Source organism: Colobus angolensis, unplaced genomic scaffold (assembly GCF_000951035.1).
Source record: "Colobus angolensis palliatus isolate OR3802 unplaced genomic scaffold, Cang.pa_1.0 Scaffold58, whole genome shotgun sequence".
In the NCBI taxonomy this organism is placed as follows: domain Eukaryota; kingdom Metazoa; phylum Chordata; class Mammalia; order Primates; family Cercopithecidae; genus Colobus; species Colobus angolensis.
The window spans coordinates 19,393-41,228 of record NW_012119376.1 but is presented as its reverse complement, the minus strand read 5'-3'; the positions used below and the strand labels follow the sequence as shown (position 1 = coordinate 41,228).

General features: G+C 37.5%; 1 protein-coding gene across 1 annotated transcript in view; it reads left to right on the top strand.

Annotated features, from left to right (window-relative positions):
* UTRN (utrophin) overlaps positions 1-21,836 on the top strand; it is a 608,259-nt gene that overhangs the window by 580,444 nt on the left and 5,979 nt on the right. Inside the window, exons 67-74 of the mRNA XM_011962010.1 lie at positions 1,745-1,783; positions 2,008-2,073; positions 3,188-3,253; positions 10,129-10,287; positions 10,649-10,889; positions 13,533-13,644; positions 15,110-15,202; positions 21,176-21,198. Coding sequence (XP_011817400.1) covers positions 1,745-1,783; positions 2,008-2,073; positions 3,188-3,253; positions 10,129-10,287; positions 10,649-10,889; positions 13,533-13,644; positions 15,110-15,202; positions 21,176-21,198 — 799 coding nt within the window. The remainder of the gene's footprint in view (positions 1-1,744; positions 1,784-2,007; positions 2,074-3,187; positions 3,254-10,128; positions 10,288-10,648; positions 10,890-13,532; positions 13,645-15,109; positions 15,203-21,175; positions 21,199-21,836) is intronic.

The window sequence follows — 21,836 nt, the reverse complement described above, 5'->3', positions numbered from 1 at the left end:
ATTTCCAAGCCCTTTTAATGATAGGTTCTCTCTATGCAGTTTCTTCTTTTCCCCTTTCAAAATCAAATGAAAAAGCTTATCGTTTAATCTTTTATTCTACAAATCAAAATTCTCTGAAGTCAGTGAAGCCCAAGGGTTTTTTTTATCTTTATTTCTTTTTTTAGAAAATTTTCAAATATATAACAAAACTTGAGAAACCCTTCAGTTCAGCTCTCTACCCTGGCTATTCTCATCTTAGGTCATGGATCACTTTTGTGCTAACTGGATTAAGTTCACAAGAACCAGTCAAACAATTTGACAGAGCTTTTCCAAGGTTGATTAAGATGAAAAAATATATATACTTTTCTTCTATTTGAAGTTCATGGCATGTGTTTTGCTACATTTGAATTTTAGAAATAATCTCTTTAGCAGCTACTGTTTTTAGAAGTATACAGCCTATCATTCACCCGACATTTAACATATTTCAGGGTTAATGAAGAGCAGGGACATGGAAGCAGTATTGACTAATACTGTGTTGTTTTATTGTTATTGTATCTATTTTGCACATATATAAATTAAGTTTACTGAAAGTATAGATATTCTGACAAACAGTGTGGATAAATGCCTGGTACTGAAAATAGATCTCAAGAGTCTTAGTTTTTCATCCCAATAAGATAACGTTCAAAAGTCTTTCCTGTGCAGCATCAACCTGCACTTCACTATAGGAGATGAAGAGAAAAGTAGGCATTATACATACCTACTTTCTTTTCCTAAGTAGGTGTGTATAATAGAAATAGGAGAATCAAGAAGTTTTGGAATAATTTTGTTTCAATCACTATTAGCTTTTGCAGACTTTAATTAAATAGATAATTTCCATTGTACTTTACATTTTCTGCATTCATTTACTGTCCTTCCTCCTCAGAACGCTAGGGTTGGAACTAGCTTTTAATTAGGATCAGTTGTTTTCGAAAGTATTTCATGGAGACTTGGGAATTCCTAGGCAGTATGCGACATCCCCAGCATTAAGAGTGACACCGAATGATCTGGCTCCAGACACAAGCCCCTGAGTCAAGCAGAACAAATTTTCTTTTATCAATTCATAGTTTAAACTTCTAAAAAACATTTTTTTGAAGAAAATGTATCATGATCTCAGGAAGTTGCCTTCAGTGTTATTTATGATGTGACATTTTTGGTGGGGTCTAGGGGTGGTATCTAGGTTGCATGTTTGTTCAAGGGATCTGTGAGGTTGAGGTACTTTGGGTACATCTGGGTTTGAATGTTTACATTTAAAATTAGATGAAGAACAGAAAAATCTAATTTTATTGTACCTCTGCCGTCAACATATAATGTAGTGTGTCATTTTTAACTTCATCTTTCTAACCAAGTTTCTTCTCTAGGAAAAACAAAAATATGATTGCATCCCCCCTTGGTATAATATAGAATGTTATCTTTACAATTATTCTATAATTTTGAGTTATTTTCGAGCATTCTGGTTTTTTCCCCAGTACAACTGTTTAAAGATGTGTTTGCTATCCTGTAACAAATATCCTGTAATATCTGTGAAAAGGCCCCTGCAGACTCTTGAATACACAGTGACTCCTCTAGAATACACTGTTACTTTTGATTTCCCCATGGTGGCTCTCAGGGCAACCACATATATGAGCAGAAGATAATTGAGAATCTCCCCACACCCCCAGTGCTTTTGTCTTAAATTGCTCTAAAGTGTTTGTTCTGTGACTTTTGTCTCCCTCTCCCCTCTTTGCAGTCCTATCACACTCATCAGTATGTGGCCAGAGCACTATGAGTGAGTATTCAGAGCCCATGTGCAGGAGAGGTGTTCTGATCAGTGGTATTAGCATGGGGGTCTTACTCAACTCTTGGTCTAAAATAATACTTCTGTGTTCTGGGTAACAATCCTAGCGGTTTGTTTGCATGGCAAATTCATTACTTAAGTAACCTAACATTTCTAATCGTAACATCTATCAATACTTGGGCATAAAATTGTTGCTTTGTTTTTTTCCTTTAAAGCCCCTCACAATCTCCTCAACTGTTTCATGATGACACCCATTCAAGAATAGAACAATACGCCACACGGTAAGAAACTTTGATCAGAGCCCTCCACTGCACTGCCACCCAGAATGTGTCTATTTCTAATTAATCTAATATCATTAATATACCTTGATTTAAGGAATGCAGTTTTGCAGGAGTTATGATTCCAGTATATTTGGAATTTGGGCTCTCGTATTTTCATGATACAATTTGTACTTTACCAAACACCTGCTATGTATTCTGTGAAAAGTAAACCTAAATAGGATGTGATTCTCCAGCTAATGAGAATCCAAACACTGTACAAACAGGATTTAGATACTGTAACCTAGTTTCAGTGAATGAAAGTGGGATTGCAGGTATTCTCAGGAGATAGTGCACATATGAATTATAATATATAATTAAATTTATGGTAATGCTTTAGGATGGGGTTTATTTTAGAGTCTCTAAATAATATCATATGTAGGCTGGTCTTGAGGGTGTGCACAAACTTTCAGAAAAGTGGTATATACTAGGTGTCTGTGGTTCTAGTAACTAGCTATGCCTAGAAAGGTTAATTCAAGCATCATAAAATTGGTAACATTTGAACTGGGTCTAGACCAACTAGAATTTCTAGGGGAAAGTCTTGGGCTGATGGAATAATATACTCAAAAGCATTGAGCTGGGAAAGAGCATGGTTTGTTTACTGAACTGCAGGTGGGGGAAAGGGAAATATGTCAGAAAGTGGAGAGACAAAGTTGAGGTCTGATAATGAAAAACCCAGCCACTAAGGAGTTGGATCATGTCCTTAGTTAAAAGGAAGTCATGGAGAGTGTTTATTATGAGAGGAACATCATTTTTTTTGTTTGAGAATGTCACCCTCACTTCGATGTAGACCAACTAGAGGGTTAAGGAGAGCCTAGGTCTGGGAGCTCAATAAGAAGATTAGGTCAGTTAGGAGATTTACATCATAGCATAAGATAAAGGCCTACAGGCATTAAGGCAGTGGTTATTGAAAGGTAGCTCAACCTGAAATGTTTTAGTTTTACAATTGTGTTAGGAGATTTGGATCTTTCTATGTTTTGTCAGAATTTTGACAATTTAAAAATGATTAAGGATGTACATCCAATTGACCGTGTCCTATATGGCCACATTGTCTAATCTCCTTATTTTTATTTTTCAGACTGGCACAGATGGAAAGGACCAATGGGTCTTTTCTCACTGACAGCAGCTCCACCACAGGAAGTGTGTAAGTAAATCACGAAATCAGTGCTGCCTGGGAAGGCTGGTTCTTGTACTATGGCTGTCAGAAACAATCTTCACTGACGTGGCTCTGAATCTTGACCCCAATCAAAATTATTAAGTGTGGTCCCAACAATTTCTGCATAGATTTTATGCTTTCAAGCCATGATAGTGTAAACTCAATATGTTTATTTACTTTGTTTCATATAAGTTAATGAAAAAACTCTTACATTTGTCAACTCATATACCCCAGGAAAATCAGATTGTTTTATTTAGAATAACAGGTATATATATTCATTCCATTTGTCTTATATTTCTTATGAATTTAGCAAAGGTAATTTGACAGAATGTTTGCCCTTTCTGTGAAATCCTCTTCCTTCCACTAGCTAACATTTTTTTCCATAATATCTGCATTTAGCAACTCTGACCCACACGTGCTTAGATATATACTCCTACCCTTCATTGAAAACTGTTAACTCCTTTGCCAATGTTTTATTTTATTAGCAACTAAGAAAAGCCTCATTGACTTTAGAATACTAAAAAGGTATTATATACTAAAAAGCTTTCTAGCCAATTATTTTATTTCTGATTTTCCCATATGTGTATATTCCACTTGGTTGTGGAACTTTCTCAGCAAATATTTTATCACTGATTATCCCACTATTATGTGTCATCTTACTTTGAACTTTTCATTTTTTGTGTGTGCCCTGAAATTCACATTTTTAATTCTGAATAATATCTAAAAGACTTAATACTGTCAAGCTTATGTGACTTACAAAGCTTTATTGTGGTTTGGATCTGATGGGAAGGTTTAAAATAGACAGAAAAGTTGTCAAACATAGTAGTTGGGTGTTTTCACTAAAAAAAAAAACTATGGAGAATGCGAGTTTAAAATACTTTAAGTGCTCAAATATAGAATGTTCTCTTTCCATATTTTCTAAACATTGTTTTATTTATTATTATGCATATAAATAAAAGTTATCAGGAGGTTTTTCAATTTCAAATTTCAAAGATTGCATCTTAATACTTGACCATAATGTGGTAGAGATTTATACATTATCATTCATGTACTTGAGTGTGGAACAATTCCCAAATCAAAATAATAGTGTATTCATGTTTGTTTCATATTTAACCTACTAGTGTACATTTCATGTAAAGTAGTTAAGTGTCTTGAATCTCTCCTACATCAACAAATTTCCTCAAGGCTGACCATAGCCAAAGCATTAAAGGAAATAAAAGATAATAACTCAGAACAAAATCTTACTTCTTTAAAATGTTTTGTCACGCCCTGTGAACACAATAAAGGTAATGCTCAAATACTATTTTCAAATTTAGCGCTGTTTCAGAAAAGATTAACTTTTTTAAAAAAGAAAAGAAAAAAAGTCAGAAGATTAACAGTCAAATACATTTTAATATACTGTCATTAGGTATATTAACTCATTCACCCATCCAACAGATAGTTGTTATTAATATATACCTACCATGTAATGGTATGCTGGAGCCAATCATGAGAGCTGATTGTTACATTTTCAGGATGTTTGTAAGCTGTTTGTTAAACAGAGCCTTTTTAAAAATAATTTATGTACATGTATATGTAGTTACAATTACATAAATTAGATTAAAACAAAAACAAAAGTAACTCTCAAAACTCAGCACACCCTAATGATTTTACTTCATTTCACTAATATCTATGCCCTTGGGATTATTTATTATAAACTTGTCCATCCCGCAACCCACAGGCCACATGTGGCCCAGGATGGCTTTGAATGCAGCCCAACACAAATTCGTAAACTTTCTGAAAACATTATAAGATTGTTTTGCGATTTGCTTTTTGTTTTTTGTTTTTAGTTCTTCGGCTGTCATTAGTATTAGTGTACATAATATGTGGCCCAAGACAATTCTTCCTCTTCCAATGTGGTCCATGGAAGCCAAAAGATTGAATACCCCTGATTCATTATCTCTATCAGGTGGTATGCAAATATGTATATTTTCCCAGTTCCAGAGTCAGTGAAGTCATGAACTTGAAATTGGCCATGATCAAAGTATTTAAATCACAGAAGTTGCAAATGCCACAAATCAAGGCCTTTTCCTCTTGGAGAACCTGTTAAACATTTATCAGCTCATGACCACCATGCACCCAATACTGCAATAGGTCTGTATATACAGATATTGTCTCCATGAATCTTATAGGCTAAAAAGGAAATAGATAAGAAGTCCTATCAGAAGAACATGATGAGGACATTTGTGGTAAACAGAATGATGCCCCCCCCCAAAGATGTCCACATCCTAATCCTTGAAGCCTGTGAATATATTACTTTACATGGCAAAAGGGACCTTGCCACGGGTTTTTAATTAAGGACCTTGAAATAGGGAAATCATCCTGGATAATCCAGGTGGCCCCAATGTAATCCTGAGGGTCCTCATAAAGGGTAGGAAGGAGAGCCAGAGGCAGAGAAGGAGACGTGGCAATGGAGGCGGAGGTCAGAGAGAGATCCGCAGGTGCCATAGTGTTGACTTTGAAAATGGAGAATGCAGGTGACCTCAAGGTGCTAGATGATGTGAGGAGACAAATAATCTCCTATGAACCCTAGAATGGGCATTATTATGAGTCCTATTTTATAAACAAGGAATCTGACATCTAGAAAGATAAATGACAGTCCATGATCACTCATATATCTATTACAATTAGATATATGGCATGTCCATGATCACCCATATATCTATTACAATTAGATATATGAGTATGTTCGATTGACTCTGGACAATTTAAAAGGAAATTGATGTTAAGAATACTACCTATTTTTGAAGGAAAAATTGAGCAACGACATCTCAGGACAAGATAGGACTGATGACGGTTCTGGGGAATCTCAGAAGAGGGAACTCAAGGATGACAATTCCTTGGGCCATAACTATCAGGATGTCTTGCTTCATCTGCCATCTGCCATCTGCCCTTGGGTGACACTGGAAAGACAGAATGGGGAGGCGGGCTGTGGTTTACACAGGCATTGCAGTTTGCAGATCTGAAACCTAGAACAGAACAATCCTTAAAAGAAAGAAAATTATTATTTTTGTTTATGTCTTGTCTACTTTCAAAAGCTCATTGAATGAATCATGGGTTTTTGTCATCTGATATGTACTAATTTTGTAAACTAGATCGTGTGTACTATGTGTGACTTAACTGTAGTATAATTATATTCTATCTAATGGTATTTCGTTGGTGCAAACCTATTATTTTTGCAACATTTTCTATTTTAGCACAAGATATACGATTGATGTTTAATATCCCTAATCTAGTACCTCATGTTCTATCTGCATTTAAAGAGTTTGTTCTTGGTTTTTACTATTTGTAATTAAGAACTAGAATGTGTTTATTTTTATATTCAACTTTTAGACCTAATAATCTGTGAAAAACAAGACTAAAATTGTATGTTTTATATAAATGATTGTCAAATTCTTATTTTTGTGAAAACTGCCTTAACTCTCTTCCAGATACCATAACGAAAGAATGCAATGATAGTGGGGATAATAATTATAATAATATGTTAAATTTTATCAGCTTACCCAGAGAGGTGAATCTGTATGAATGTTGACAACAGAAATACATCTCAAATCTAATTTTGGCTGGTTTCACTATGGATAGTCAGTCTCCAAATCTTTAAAACAAAAATTTACTTGGTATGAATAGTAAGCACTGAAGTTAATCCACAAGGTCAGGTGCTGTAGTAAATGTTCTGAGGGCATAATGGTGGCTTGTGATCTTGGAGGAATTCTATGCCAGGATCTGTAGTCAAATCATGGCCACAAGGTCAGCCAGGTAGCTTAGGGGACCCAAGTTTTCTTTTAATTCTTGTTGTCCTTATATTAGTTCTTATTTTAAATGTTTTCTTTCCATTTTTATTATTTTCTTTTAGGTATGTTATTGATAGATATCATAGAACTAATTTTTTGTTTGTTTTGTTTTGTTTTGTTTTTGTTTTTGAGATGGAGTCTCACTCTGTCGCCCAGGCTGGAGTGCAGTGGCGCAATCTCAGCTTACTGCAAGCTCAGCCTCCCAGGTTGAAGAGATTCTCCTGCCTCAGCCTCCCGAGTAGCTGGGATTATAGGCGCCCGCCACCAAGCCCAGCTAATTTTTGTATTTTTAGTAGAGATGGGGTTTCACCATGTTGGTCAGGCTGGTCTCGAACTCCTGACCTCAAGTGATCTGCCCACCTTAGCCTCCCAAAGTGCTGGGATTACAGGCGTGAGCCACTGTGTGCAGCCAACTAATTTTTTTTTTAACCTAATATTAAAATTAGTTTACCTCTTTTTTATTGTAATGCCTGAGATTACTATCTACTTTAGTTCCATTTTGAATTATCCTTGCTCATTCTTTCTTTCATTTACCATGTGTACAAAGTGCTTTGCCTGTACACATGAATGACCTGCCGAGTCATGTGAGTGGGTAGATTAGGACCGTAGATATTGCTCCATTGTCTTTGGACATTTAATATTATGGAAAATAGGAGGCTAAACCTTTTTCCACCTTTGAACATGATTTACTGTTTTATTTTGATTTCTGGCAGATTGCTTGTGATATTTTCTCTTTAAAATACAGACATTTTCCAGGGATATATGTGAAGGTGCTTCTTTTGTCGTTATTATTTTGGGGTACTCTGTCTTTTTAGTTTCTATACTCAGATCTTTTTCATCCTGAGAACTGAGAAATATTTACAAGATGTTCTACTGAACTCTTATTTGCTGTTTTATTTTTTATCTACGATATCTTTATGCTTTGTCCATTTGTCCTATCCATATGTTAGAGCTGTTCTTTTGTCACCTTTTATCACCTCTCTCTTCACATGAACTTGGTGAGGTGCCTCCAGGCATCACTGACTTTGCATTATATAATTCACCGCAGCTCATTGGTGTCCCAGTGGTGTTGAGCCGTTAAGTCTCACAGCTTACTTCTGCCCCGGATAACAGCTAGGTTTAGGGTGTTGGCCATTTACTTCCTATGAGGAAAATATACACATACACAGACCCATATCTCCCTGCCAGATTTCTGTTTGATTTAGATACCTGAGCAACTGAAGAACTTTTGGATTGCTTTCAAATGCTGCTCTCTGCAGTGGTGCAGTACCCATACTCTCTTCTTCTCATCCTTCTAAACCCAGGAACAAGCATGCGGTTCTTCTCGAGGTTCCTTCATTCGTTTCGCAGGGACGCTGTGTTTTCCCAGGAAAGGGAATCAAAGGATGATGCCGCAGCTTACTTCAATCCCTAACCCACTGGTGTTCCTTACTTCCAGTTTCTAATTGTGCTGTAAGGGTCCCACCCCATCCTCTTTTAAAATTTATTTGATAAAAGCAAGAAGGTCAGGTTAGGTACTTCTTATTATATTGTGGTCTTAACCAAAGTATATGACCTTTATTTAAATATGTATGTACTCACATACATATATATCTATATTTATATATTCCTAGAGGGAGAGAAAAAGAGGGGCTTTATTGATGAAGAAAGCAAAATAAATCAACAAGTGACACATCTGAACTTTTGCTCTGGCTGTTTGACAAGCATAATACCAAAATACTCAATTTTCTCATTTGCTTCATCTATCTCTCTGATCTCAATGCTTAGGACAAATCTTTTCTAGGAATTCACCAACTTTCTGATACACTTTCAAGTCCCTTCTTTGTTAAAGTAAACTGCAGTAACACCGAGATGAATTTTCAAATCAGAATTACAAGTACCAGAGGTCTTCCCCAGCATCAGGTGTTACTCATCAGCTCAAGGGCACAGGTAATCTCAAGGCTCTGGTGAAGATGAGGGAGGCCCGGGACTGCTAGCACCACACCAGGTTCCTTTTGGCTGCATTAGGATGCTGTCTGACTCCAGAGTAACAGAAGAAGTCTCTAAGGGACGTTTGCAACCCCCGTGGCTTACACAGGAAGGGGCTGCTTCAGTCGTGAGATAGCTCCATTTGATACTCTGATACCTACGTAACTGACATGAGGTTTTCCTGCTGCCCTATTCTGTAAAGCCATCAATTCCAGGATTTGTTTACCAAAAGCCATCAAAACAGATCAGGTGCCATCTGCCCTGCTAGCATTAGCCAAGAGATCTGGTATTTGCACATTTATAAGATCTCACTGGATCTCTCTTGTTAAAAGAAGAGAAGAAATTCCGAGTCTGCCAGAAAGCATTTTCTTGCCATAAATATATCAACTTTGTTAGACATTCACTTATGTCAATTACTAATTCAACCACGTTACTCTATGTCTAGTTCATTAGACAAGTAGATAAGTGGGACAACCTGCATGTATTAAATGTAGTTTCTTATTCTAATGCAGAGTGATCAACCCTAAAAATGACCTGCTAATAATATAAAGTATCTGTAGAGATGTTACAAATATCTATAATTATGATTTGTTCTGAGCTATTTAAATAAAAGAACAGAAGGATTATAAACCCCATGATATGGGTTACAAATCATTTCAAAATTACTTTCAACCAAATTCTGAAGACAGTGAAGTCAGATGATTCTTAATTCAGTAGTCTTTCAATCAACTCTTTAGGCATGGAGTAATTGATTTTGTCTACAGTACCTTTTACACTAAATGTTGTTCCTTATTTTTGTTTTTCATGCTAAGATATCCCTTCTGAAGTTTGTGAGATAGAGCTTTTAGATGAAAGGAAAGCCTGAAATGTTGGCTCGTATAATATACATGCTCTGCTAGATGAACTTCTTCCTAGAGTTTTAAAAGGGAGGTCATGGAGACACTGAGCTCCAAGACAAACTCGTCCCAGCCACTATCCTGTCCATCATTATTTCTGCTTCCTTTATGTCCAAAAACATCACCATCCAGATGTGAGCCTCTGGGTCTGTTTCCTTTGTCTTGCTAGGGAAGACGAGCACGCCCTCATCCAGCAGTATTGCCAGACACTTGGAGGAGAGTCCCCGATGAGCCAGCCGCAGAGCCCAGCTCAGATCCTGAAGTCAGTAGAGAGGGAAGAACGTGGAGAACTGGAGAGGATCATTGCTGACCTAGAGGAAGAACAAAGGTGTGCTAGGCCTGGGAGAAGGAAATATGTCATCCTTTCTTTCATATGAATTTCACTGTAACCCCCATTTCTTCTCTTTCCAAGACTATTGTCTAAGAAATCTCCATGGAGTGAAAATTTTAGAGGACATTAACAAAATGGGATGCTGGCTGCAATACAGCAGCATTTGGGGGTTCAGTGATGATGTCTGCTGGGACACTTGCTTAAAACTACAATTTTATTCATGCATGCTCATCCTACTAGTAATACACGGTTTTATATAAGAGGAACTAGCATGAGCTAAATTTGAACTTAACAGACAATTTTGGAGAGAAGATAATGCACATAATAGTAATTCTGTCTCTCCCTTTTTCTGTATTAGAAATCTACAGATGGAGTATGAGCAGCTGAAGGACCAGCACCTCCGAAGGGGGCTCCCTGTTGGTTCACCGCCAGAGTTGATTGTATCTCCCCATCACACATCTGAGGATTCAGAACTTATAGCAGAAGCAAAACTCCTCAGGCAGCACAAAGGTAGACTGGAAGCTAGGATGCAGATTTTAGAAGATCACAATAAACAGCTGGAGTCTCAGCTCCACCGCCTCCGACAGCTGCTGGAGCAGGTAAGTGTGTAGAATTCAGTGTCACACCTCCCCAGGCCAACTGTGCACTGCTGGGACGTGGTCCAGGTGTCAGGAGAGGCAGACAAGTCCACTTTCAGTTTCTTACCTCCGTAGTTAATTTAGACTGGCTTAGAAATTTCCTTTTACACGTAAGCATATACATCCTCACTAGCACACAAAAATGTGTTTGCCCAGCTTACAATGGAATTTCCCAGTCTTGTTTAACAATGAAGTCTGCCTCAGCTCTGAACTGTTTGAGAGAAAATATCCTATGACATATATCTTCCTAAATTATACCTGGGAAGCCTCTGTATTAAGGAACAGCAAGAGACCTGAAATCATCATTAAAGCTTCCTTCCAGTGAGACAAGACTGCTGACTCCAAGAGTCATTGTTTTCTATTTTCAAGAAATTGAGTAAAAGATGGTTATTAATTTGCTACTATTGTTTCCTAACACTGGACCATGTTTTATGGGAGTTGCTTGCAAGCTTTCTGAACGATAAGAAATACAATTTACATTATGATGAATACATACATGTATGGAGAATACAAAATAATACTTGACTTTATAGAGAAATGCCAGCTGTTATTTTCTGTTTTCCCTTTCTTCCTTCCTCCCTTTCTTCCTTCTATTTTTCTTTCTTAATGCTGCTCAGAACCTACTAAATTGATTCTATAACTCATCAATGGGTTATTGCATTCAGTTTTGAAAAACACTGTTCTTTGGGATATAAAAGAAGCATCAATACAGTTTCTGCCTTTCTGGTGCCTGCCATCTAGTTAGAGATCACAGCAAGATACTTTCATATATAAAGACACAGCACACTGCAGGGATTTAAGTGCTTAATGGCACATAGTAGTCAGGAATAGGAGTGATGTCTCAGAACTAGTGAAGAGACTTTTGCAGCAGGTGCAGAGACTGTAGAGTCCCAGCACAGGGGCCAAGAGCTCCTCTCTCTTGAAGAATCCCTGACATCAACATGCATGTCATCTTTTGTCTTTCTCTCTAGCCTGTGCTATGTGGAGCTCCTAAGCGGTATCATAGGAGTGAGTGCCTTTCTCCAGGAATGATTTATTGACTCAAAGCAGGAACACCTTTCTCTCCAGTGATTCTCTCAAATTTTAGAAAACTACCTTTTCACAGTTGTTCTCAGTCTTTTTAACTTATCAGGATAATTCAAAACAGTGTCATTTCTGCCTTACCTACACATGGATCACTCTTTATAATTTGACCATACACTTTTCTCTATGTCTCTCAGTGTTTCAGAATTTGGGTGAGGCCGTTCAGTGGAAGGCTTACTTCGGGGCCTCCCAATCTCACATATTTGGAAAGTAAGAGTTTCCCAAGAGTGACCCAAGATGTGGGTTTCTTGAAGCCCTCCAGGATGTTTGAGTCTTACTTAGTGCCAGCCACATACATTGAAAAAGTTACATTTTTCTTTCCATGAACTTGAAGTATCCGAATGGTGCTGTGTAAGGGATGGATTTTCTCTTGCAATCTCTTGTTTAGAATATGAAGTGTTAGTGTTAACAACTTAGTGCATAGATGGAATCGCTGCAGAAGGAAGCTGTGCTCAAAACCTTTATTTGCCATGGCTGGTTAATGCTCACAGGAGAGCAAAAGGCTTTTCTGTTCACTCTTGCCTTCCCCTACTCCCTCCATCCCATTAGACTGTGCTGCCTAATGGCTCATGTGCCTTGAGAATCGCACAGTAATGCTTTTAGAGATAGCTGATATCCAAATGGCTCTCTATATCCAAGACTACAGAGCTCTTATCTCTTCTAAACAATTTAGCATGATGAATGCCAGAAGTAGATGGAAAATTCAACTCTGATAGTAAAAACTGACAGAACTACCAGGCTTCAACTAATATGGATTTAATGGAAAAATCTGCATGAAAAAATTGTAACATCTGCATTCCCTATATGGTGGCTCACACTTTCTAATTTGACCATATACTTGTCAGCATATCCATCACTGTATCGAAGATTTGTGTGAGTGCCTTTACGAAGTATTTATTAGGTGTCAGGCTCTTCTAACCATTTAAGAAATAGTCGTTCTTCACTCCCCTCACAAAACCCTATAACACGGCACTATTATTACCCTCCCCATTTTACAAGTAAAGAACTTAAGGTATAGTTTTCCCAGGATTACACAGCTTCTGAGTGGCAGAGTGGGAATTAGAATCCAGGCAATCTGAATCCATAATCATGCTGCTAACCACTCTTCAATATTGCCTTGAAATATAAGCTGATTTTGAAACTGGATAAATTTACTGTATTAGAAACCCAGTGCTGATGTTTAAAATATGAGTGAAATATGCTTATGAATTCACTTAACATTAAAAGCATATTTCATGCTTTTAATGAAAATTGAGGGACAAAAATGATGTTTAATGAAAATTGAGGGACAAAAATAAATCTTGCAGCATAACCAGGTGGATTCTTCAGGGTGTCCAAGCGGAAAGAGAAGGACCAAAGCCCCCACCACGCTGATGCTAAAATGTATTGAAAACATCTGAAGGCAAAGACCTCTATATGATTTAATTATCCATGATGAGGGCGGGAAAGTTAAAAAGGAAATGTTTTTACTTATGATTATTTGAATCTTTTCTCTGCTTTAACCCCTGAATGTGGTTCCAGCCTGAATCTGATACCCGAATCAATGGTGTTTCACCGTGGGCTTCTCCTCAGCATTCTGCACTGAGCTACTCGCTTGATCTGGATGCCTCTGGCGCACAGTTCCACCAGGCAGGTCGGTATCCCCAGCACACAGCTCCTCTGCTGAGTCTGCTTTCTGCTTTGCCATTTGTTTGTGTTTCCTGTTAAGTAACATTCTTACACACTGGCGCCTTAGGAAGTAAAAGAGTTTTGTATTCGATCTTAAATAAGTGCAAATCCATTTCAACAATATCAAAAAGCAAACATTTTCAAATAAGCTATAATACGTTTGTTTATATAATCTGTAGTAGTGGATTGAATTTTGGTGAAAGATGAAAAAACCTCCTCTTCCCTTTTAGAATGAACAAGAAATTAAATTATTTGCTTTGTGAATGATTTTTTTAGTACCCTTTCTGTCTCCAAAATTTTATATTGGTACATATTCAGAACTAATAATACTATAGCAAACATTATTGTTTTCTCTGCCAACGTCTGGAAACTCATTTATTCACTTTTCTTCATCCTGGTCCACATAGACATTATCCTGCCTGTCCCATTAGAGGCAGAGGACCCATGCAGCCTATCCTTGGTCACCATGGGGACCTGTCACTGATACTAGGAAGGACTCAGTAAACTAGGTGTTCACCAATGACATTTTGTTATCAATTAAATTAATATTCTAGAATTTTATTGAGAACTGTATATTGTAACCAAGTTAATTTGTTGGTTGGATATCTTTTGGTACATTAACCAGAAAAAATTTAAAATATTGGCCAGGTACGGTAGCTCCCGCCTGTAATCCCAGCACTTTGGGAGGCCATGGTGAAACCCCATCTCTACTAAAAATACAAAAATTAGCTGGGTGTGGTGGCGCACGCCTGTAGTCCCAGCTACTCAGGAGGGTGAGGCAGGAGAATCACCTAAACCCGGAGGCGGAGGTTGCAGTGAGCCGAGATCGCACCACTGCATTCCATCCTGGCGACAGAGGGAGGCTCCATCTCAAAAAATATATATATTAAAATATTAAGATTATTTTCATATTTTTTAAATAAGAGAATTATTTTGACTATTGATTATAGAATAGAAAATACATCCTAGTGAAAAGTATCTTACATGAGATGCCTTTACTTTCATGGCAGGATAAACTGGCCTAAGCTGAAGTCTCCAAAAAGAAAGGAGGACAGAAAAAGAAATTGGTAGATTTTTTTTTTGTATGAAAAAATACCTGTGGTGCAAAAATAGTAGATTTCTCATTCAAACACTGAAATAGTAAGACTATATTACTTGTTTTTCAGTCTCGTATTTTTCAGTCCCCTGGTGTGTGGATTCTTTCTACACAAACAAACATCTAGTACATGTTCATTATATAAAATTATATTACCAACACTCAAGCAAAAGTGTTTTGGGTATATTCCCCTAAAATTGTCCTTTGCAATGGGAACTCTGTTCACATTGATATTTAGAGGCTGGTGGGAGCATTTCCTCCTGAATTTGGGTTTTAGTGGAAGGCTAGACATTAACTTGAGAAGCTTTGTTGTTCCCTGTATTTGCTGTCACAGCGGGAGAGGACCTGCTGGCCCCACCACACGATACCAGCACGGATCTCACGGAGGTCATGGAGCAGATCCACAGCACATTTCCATCTTGCTGCCGTGAGTAGGAAAGATCGCAACACCACAGCTGCGCGTGTTCCTTCCCTTTCTCTTTTTCTGCATGCGGCCCTTCGCCTTCTTCCTTAAGACAGCAAAAACCTTATTACAAACAGGACTGAATATTATTTGAAAATAAGGCAAACATTATATAAGAAAATGAAGCTCAACCTAGATACTATCAAGTCACGGGAGTACAGTTGCAACACAGTTCTGCCCTTTGAGATTTTTCAGTATGCCCGACGGGTGATAAAATGAAGACAAATAAAAATTAAGTCTGGTTTTAAGAAGAAATCATCCTCTTCGATACAAGCTATCATAAGGAACACATCTTAGTTCAAAGAGAAGCTTTCAGTGGCACGCCAAACAAGACATGAAAATAGCCTTTCTAGTGTAATTTCCTCTCTTTTCTTCAAACATTGTTCTCCAGTGTCATCAGACTCTAGTGCAGAAAGGGATTATTTTCAGATTTTCCCTTTTATTCCTGCTGGTTTCTTTGATCGTGGAATAAAATAGTCATTGTATAAAGGCCAAACAATTTAAAGCATCACAGATTAGGACCCTGTGAAATTTCCATCTGAACAACAAAGAGCCAGAAAATAACCAAATTCCAGGGGAAATTATATAATAATTCTTACTTATTCATTTTTTCCAAATGTTTTGTCTTCAGCATCTTGCCACCTTGCAATTTTGGCTGAGCTCTCACCTCAAACACTTCTGGTGTGTCTAACAGAATATATACATACAAGTAAACTGTTTATATAAATAAATATATATATACACACATACAAATATATACATATATATAAATTACTCTGTGCTACAATTATATTTTAAATAATCTTTCAAAGGATACGAAGACATTATTTGTAATTTTAGAGAGATTTACTCTTAAACTGATTTTAAATCCAAGGCAGCCACTAAAATAAGAATTCATGTAAAGCATAGCCTCTTATTTTCCCCTTTTCTGTCATCTCCTTAGAAAATGCCATCCCAGGCTGGGCACGGTGGCTCACACCTGTAATCCCAGCACTTTGAGAGGCCGAGGCTGGTGGATCACAAGATCAGGAGTTTGAGACCAGCCTGACCAATATGGTGAAACCTCGTCACTACTAAAAATACAAAAGTTAGATGTGCGTGGTGGCATGCACCCGTAATCCCAGCTACTCAGGAGGCTGAGGCAGGAGAATCACTTGAACCTGGGACGCGGATGTTGCAATGAGCTGAGATCATGCCACTGCACTCCAGCCTGGGAGACAGAGCGAGACTACCTCTCCAAAAAAAAAAAAGCCATCCAAAATGAGGAAAAAGAGATTATAAATTATCAGAAGTGTAGATAAATAATATATATTGACTTCATTTAAAAATTATTATTTATTTTATAAGACTTTGTAATTTTTAAAATGCCATCATTAGCAGAATGTGAAAACAGCTATTTAAAATATATTTCTGGACCAGGTGCGGTGGCTCATGCGTGTAATCCCAGCACTTTGGGAGGCCGAGGCAGGTGGATCACTTGAGGTCAGGAGTTCGAGACCAGCCTGATTAACATGGTGAAACCTCATCTCTGCTAAAAATACAAAAAAAAAAACAAAAAAATCAGCCAGGCTTGGTGGCACGTACCTGTAGTTGTAGTCCCACCTACTTGGGAGGCTGAGGCCTGAGAATCGCTTGAACCCGGTAGGCTGAAGTTGCAGTGAGCTGAGATCCTGCCACCGCACTCCAGTCTGGGCAACAGAGTGAGACTCTGTCTCAAAAGAACAACAGCAACAACAACAACAACAAAAGTAAATAAAAAATATATTTCTTTCTGAATTTTCAGGAATATTTGCCTAAAGATATATTATGGTTTCCACCAGCACATGAATATATCTATTTGTATTTTGCCAGTGTTTTGTTTCCCAGGTTTTTATTTGTAGATTTACTCTAATGCTTCTCAAAATTTGCAGAATCACATTTACACTATTTCAGTCTCCACACCCACATCCCTACCCCACAAAGCACATGCATGCATGTGCACACACAGGTGCACACATATAGACACACTTTCGACTCTGTAGAGTCTCACAAAAGCTTAAGAGGGTCAGTGAATGCTCACATGCTACCAGATTGTTGCTTATTTTCTAGGCTCTGTAACCACCGTAATAGACAAACTGATTAAAACCTGTTTATTAATTATAATTCAAGGTCAAGTTTATTTAGAGGTTTTGATTTTCAGTTGTATATTACTTAGTAAGTAGATAAAACCTCCTCATAGTCTTTATGGGCCGGAATTAAATTCTTAAAGGAAATTACTTTCTAGTTCAGCTTGTACCTAAATAACCTTAATAATTAGTTAAAAACAAATTCTGTACATCAAAGCATGTTTAGAAGTTTTTATTTAAATATCATGGTGGGCATTTTCAATTATAAAAGTCAGTTGGCCGTGACAGCCAGGGTGGGAAATGTGTTTCAATATACACCTTGTAATAAATATAAAATATATAATTTCCATATTAAAAATTTGACTCTAAAAGTGTGAGATTTTTTACAAGTTCCATTTCCTAAAGAATTTACTCTTAAATTTTTCTCAAAGTATATTCTGACATCTAGATTTTACAAAAGATTGACCCATGTGGCTTTAAAACAGAACATTATTAAAAATAAATAATCATAATTTAGAGCAAAAATAAATTGTAAGAGGTAAATGTATGTGTCTGTTTTTATGGCCTCCCTTTAAAGGCAAGTATAAAATTCCTATTGGTTGGGGATCTTGTTAACTGTTCATTGATATTGGTTCCTGAGAGGAGTACACAGAGTACCTTCAATGGGATCCACATCACAGAGGTTCATCCTCTCCCCTGCATTGGTCCCCTCTTCACCAATGTCATTCTCAGTGTTCAGAGAGTGGTTTATGGAGCTCTAAGATTCCTTAATGTTTATTAAGTTTGAATCACATTTGTCAAAAACTCAAAACCTACTGAAATGCAATGATTTCCTTTTAAATATGTTTGTATGTAAAATACCCATAGCTTTCTATTTGATAAAAAGCTGTTGGTTTAAAAGTATTAGTTTGGAGCAGCTGGCTTCGTGTTCTCATAGTCTTAACTATGCACATTCACAAATATTTATAATAGTCATAGTTTTCTGAATGAACATTACTAGTCATGTCTTCTTTTCAAGAATTCAAGCACATTCATGTATGAAATGATGACAAGTGTATTTTAGAATCCTTTGAAATCTCCATGTTTTAATTCTTGGCTTCTGAAAGTTCTGCTATTCATATTTTTTCTCTGGTATTATAAACATATACAAGATAGGGACAGCTTTCCATAAAAATAAAAGCTGAATTGACTTATTTATAAAATTGATACATATTTTTATATTCTGCCTATAATTATTAAACCTTTTAAAAATTGATGCAGAATAGAAATCATCATGGGAGGTAGACTTGGTGCCCAGTGCATGTTTCTTTCTCTTTTTTTTTTTTTTTTTTTTTTTTTTGAGACAGAGTCTCACTCTGTTACCCACGCTGGAGTTCAATGGCACGATCTCGGGTCTCTGTAACCTCCACCTCCCAGGCTAAAGCAATTCTCATGCCTCCCCAAGTAGCTGGGACTACAGGCACATGCCACCATGCCCAAGTAATTTTTGTATTTTTAGTAGAGATGGGATTTCACCATGTTGGCCAGGCTGGCCTCAAACTCCTGGCCTCAAGTGAACCACCCACCCCAGCCTCCCAAACTGCTGGGATTACAAGCGTGAGCCACCACATCTGGCCCCAGTACATGTTTCTGACTTGAGTGAATGATTACATTTTCTCACTGGGAAGGTTTCCTTGAAGCATTCCTAGATAGTACTCAGAAGGTTTTGTAGGATCCATTTGTTCTTTTGTCCCTTTGAAGTTGCTCAGCCAGCAAATATTTTAATAAGCTTTTGTGATTCCCAAAGCTTACCAACCACCTTTGGAGAATTTATCTAAACAAATTGGATTGGCACCCTCCCAATGCCAAACCAATCCCTTGAGCCCCTGTAACTAATGAGAACTTTAAAAATGCTTGTCGCCAGCATACAATGAATTGATCTGCATGTTAATCTTGACTTTTGATCCTTTATGGATTAAAAATTAACATGCTCCCAAATGAATTTCCACTCTTGGCAATCTTGGAATTAAAATGAAACTCTGTATTCATAAATCCTAACTGTGTGAATTGCCTACTTTAATATAACCGTTTTTTAACTGTGTCTACACATTGTTGCACATGACACTTTAGAACTCCTTTGTCGGAATTAATATCCCAGTTGGTCCGGATCACATCCTTGAATTATGGCCTTTTAAAGTCTTTTTTAAATTATTTATGTTGAATCTTAGAGCAGAGAAGCAAGCATTTCTGTCACTTCCTGGCAAGGAGATAAGGAAAGGGGTTTAACTGTACTGCCAATTAACAAATATGCATACTGACTGCAGTAACTATTTTTATTTTTTGGTATAAAATTTTTCTGTCCATTTTTTACTTATGTCCTTTGAATGTATAGAATACTGGCAGTAAGCCAACTAATTTTTGCTGATAGACCACCAAATGCTTTCAAAATTATTTTTGACCCACAGGCATATTTTTACTATGAATTGCCTATGCTTATTAAGCTTGAATGGCACTCATCAAAAACCAAAAACCCACTGCAATGCAGTGATTTCCTTTTTAAAAGATTTTTGTGTGATTTGTTCAGGCGAATACCCATAGCCTTTTATTTGATAAAAGGCTGTAAGGTTAAAAGTATTGGTTTGGAGCAAAATGGATTAGACTTCTGTCTAGGGTTTGGCTATGTGTTATATTTGTTACTTGCAAGAGAAGCATAACTGTCTGTTTTAAAAAGAGTGTGTAAACCTATGGTGTACTTAATAATAATTCAACTCAGCTATCCCCTGGACACTGTGGAGCTCCACTCTTTTCTCCTGGATGTAACTTACAGATCTGGTAGAACTAGGCCCCTTTTAGCCTGATTTCTTCCCCAAATACTGGGGCTCACACTTTCCCTCCAGACGTTATAGGAAGGGTACTCTTCATGCCTGCTCTTTTTTTCTCACATAGCTCCCGGCACACAGCACATGGTCACTGATGTCCTTTCTCCCACTCAGCATAGAACAGTGAGAGATGGAAGGAGTGCAGCATGCTAGATGATTAGGGACAACTCTTATTTGACCAGGAACAGATGTTGCCATTATTGGGGGATAGATCTCCTCTTTTTTCTCCCAGCATTGAGAACGAGATGATCATGTAGCAAAAGAGGGGATGAAAAGCAGATGCGTTAGAGAAGAGATGTTAGTGGCTGCCCTTGCAAAGCCCGTCAGATCGTCTTCACTGCCATGGGCTCTGGAACCAAAAAAGAATTGAGCTATCTGTGTGGAAAGGAGAATTAGATGCCATATTCTAACTTCTCCAGTGTTCCTAACTGGGCCCATCCCAGGCACTATTACTATCCCAAGTGTCCAGAAGGACACAGAGGATTAGGCCAGTGCTTTCCTTGATACAAGTACTTGGCCACCATTTTCCTGGGCCTTAGGGTCCAGGGTGTGTCAAGGGTGGGTCAAGGGAGGCAGAAACCAAAGACTTATGCCTCCAGTGGTCCCTTGGTCAGAATTAGTACTCAGTAAAGTAAGTAGAACATGTTCTGTTCTGATACAAAAACCAAATACACAGTGTGTTTTAAATAGGAAATGAGATTTTTTGCAAGACTAAGTGCTCAGTAAATGCTTTAGCGTATGCACTAAATCTTAAATCACGTGGGATATGAGAAACTAACTAGGAAAACTAGCCCTCATTGAAGCATTAAGCCGGGGAAAAAAAATGTGGGGTTTTCCTATTAGCATCCATTTAACAGCTGGGCTACTATTACCCTATGTAGACTGATACTTTACACGCGTTTGCGTGCCTGAAAGTTGGAACCAACAAAGTAAGGGGACTGCCATTAAGTGATTTCTTTTGTTTTCTCTTTCAGCAAATGTTCCCAGCAGGCCACAGGTAAGAGTTAATGAGTTGGTTGGCTCTATTTTACTGATCCCAACCTAGAGTAAGCAGATTATCCACCACTGATTTTACTCCTACTTTATTCTCCATGTAAATAAGTAAACTTACTTGACATTTAGATGTTAGTTGATTCTGTACAGCAGTTTGTCAGTCTGGAGGTGGGGGGTGGCTCCCAAGCCACAGATACCGAAAATACCATGTGTTTGATCCTTTGTGTTCTAACAGCTTTTTAATGGCATCTTATGTGCTACATAAAGTCACTCTAGATAGATCTGGCCACCACTGCTCTCTCTAATGTGTACTTAAAGTGGCTATCACAGAACACTGACCTAAAAAAAAAAAAAAATGACTGGTACCACAGACATGGTTTTGTTACTTTGAGGGGGAAAATGTTTCAATTTTTTACTTAAAAATTTGCTGAGAACTGTTGGCAGCTATAGCCTTATGCCTTTTAGTATTTTCTGTAAACCAAAAAGTGTATAGACAAGTCTCAATCAATTTAGAGGTTTGCCTTACTTTGCCAAGGCTGAGGACACACCCGGGAAAAAGAGACACAAGTTTCATTAGGATTTGTAGCCTGTGTGTGGTTTTTTTGTTGCTGTTGTTTGTTTTTGTTTTTGTTTTCCACCCCC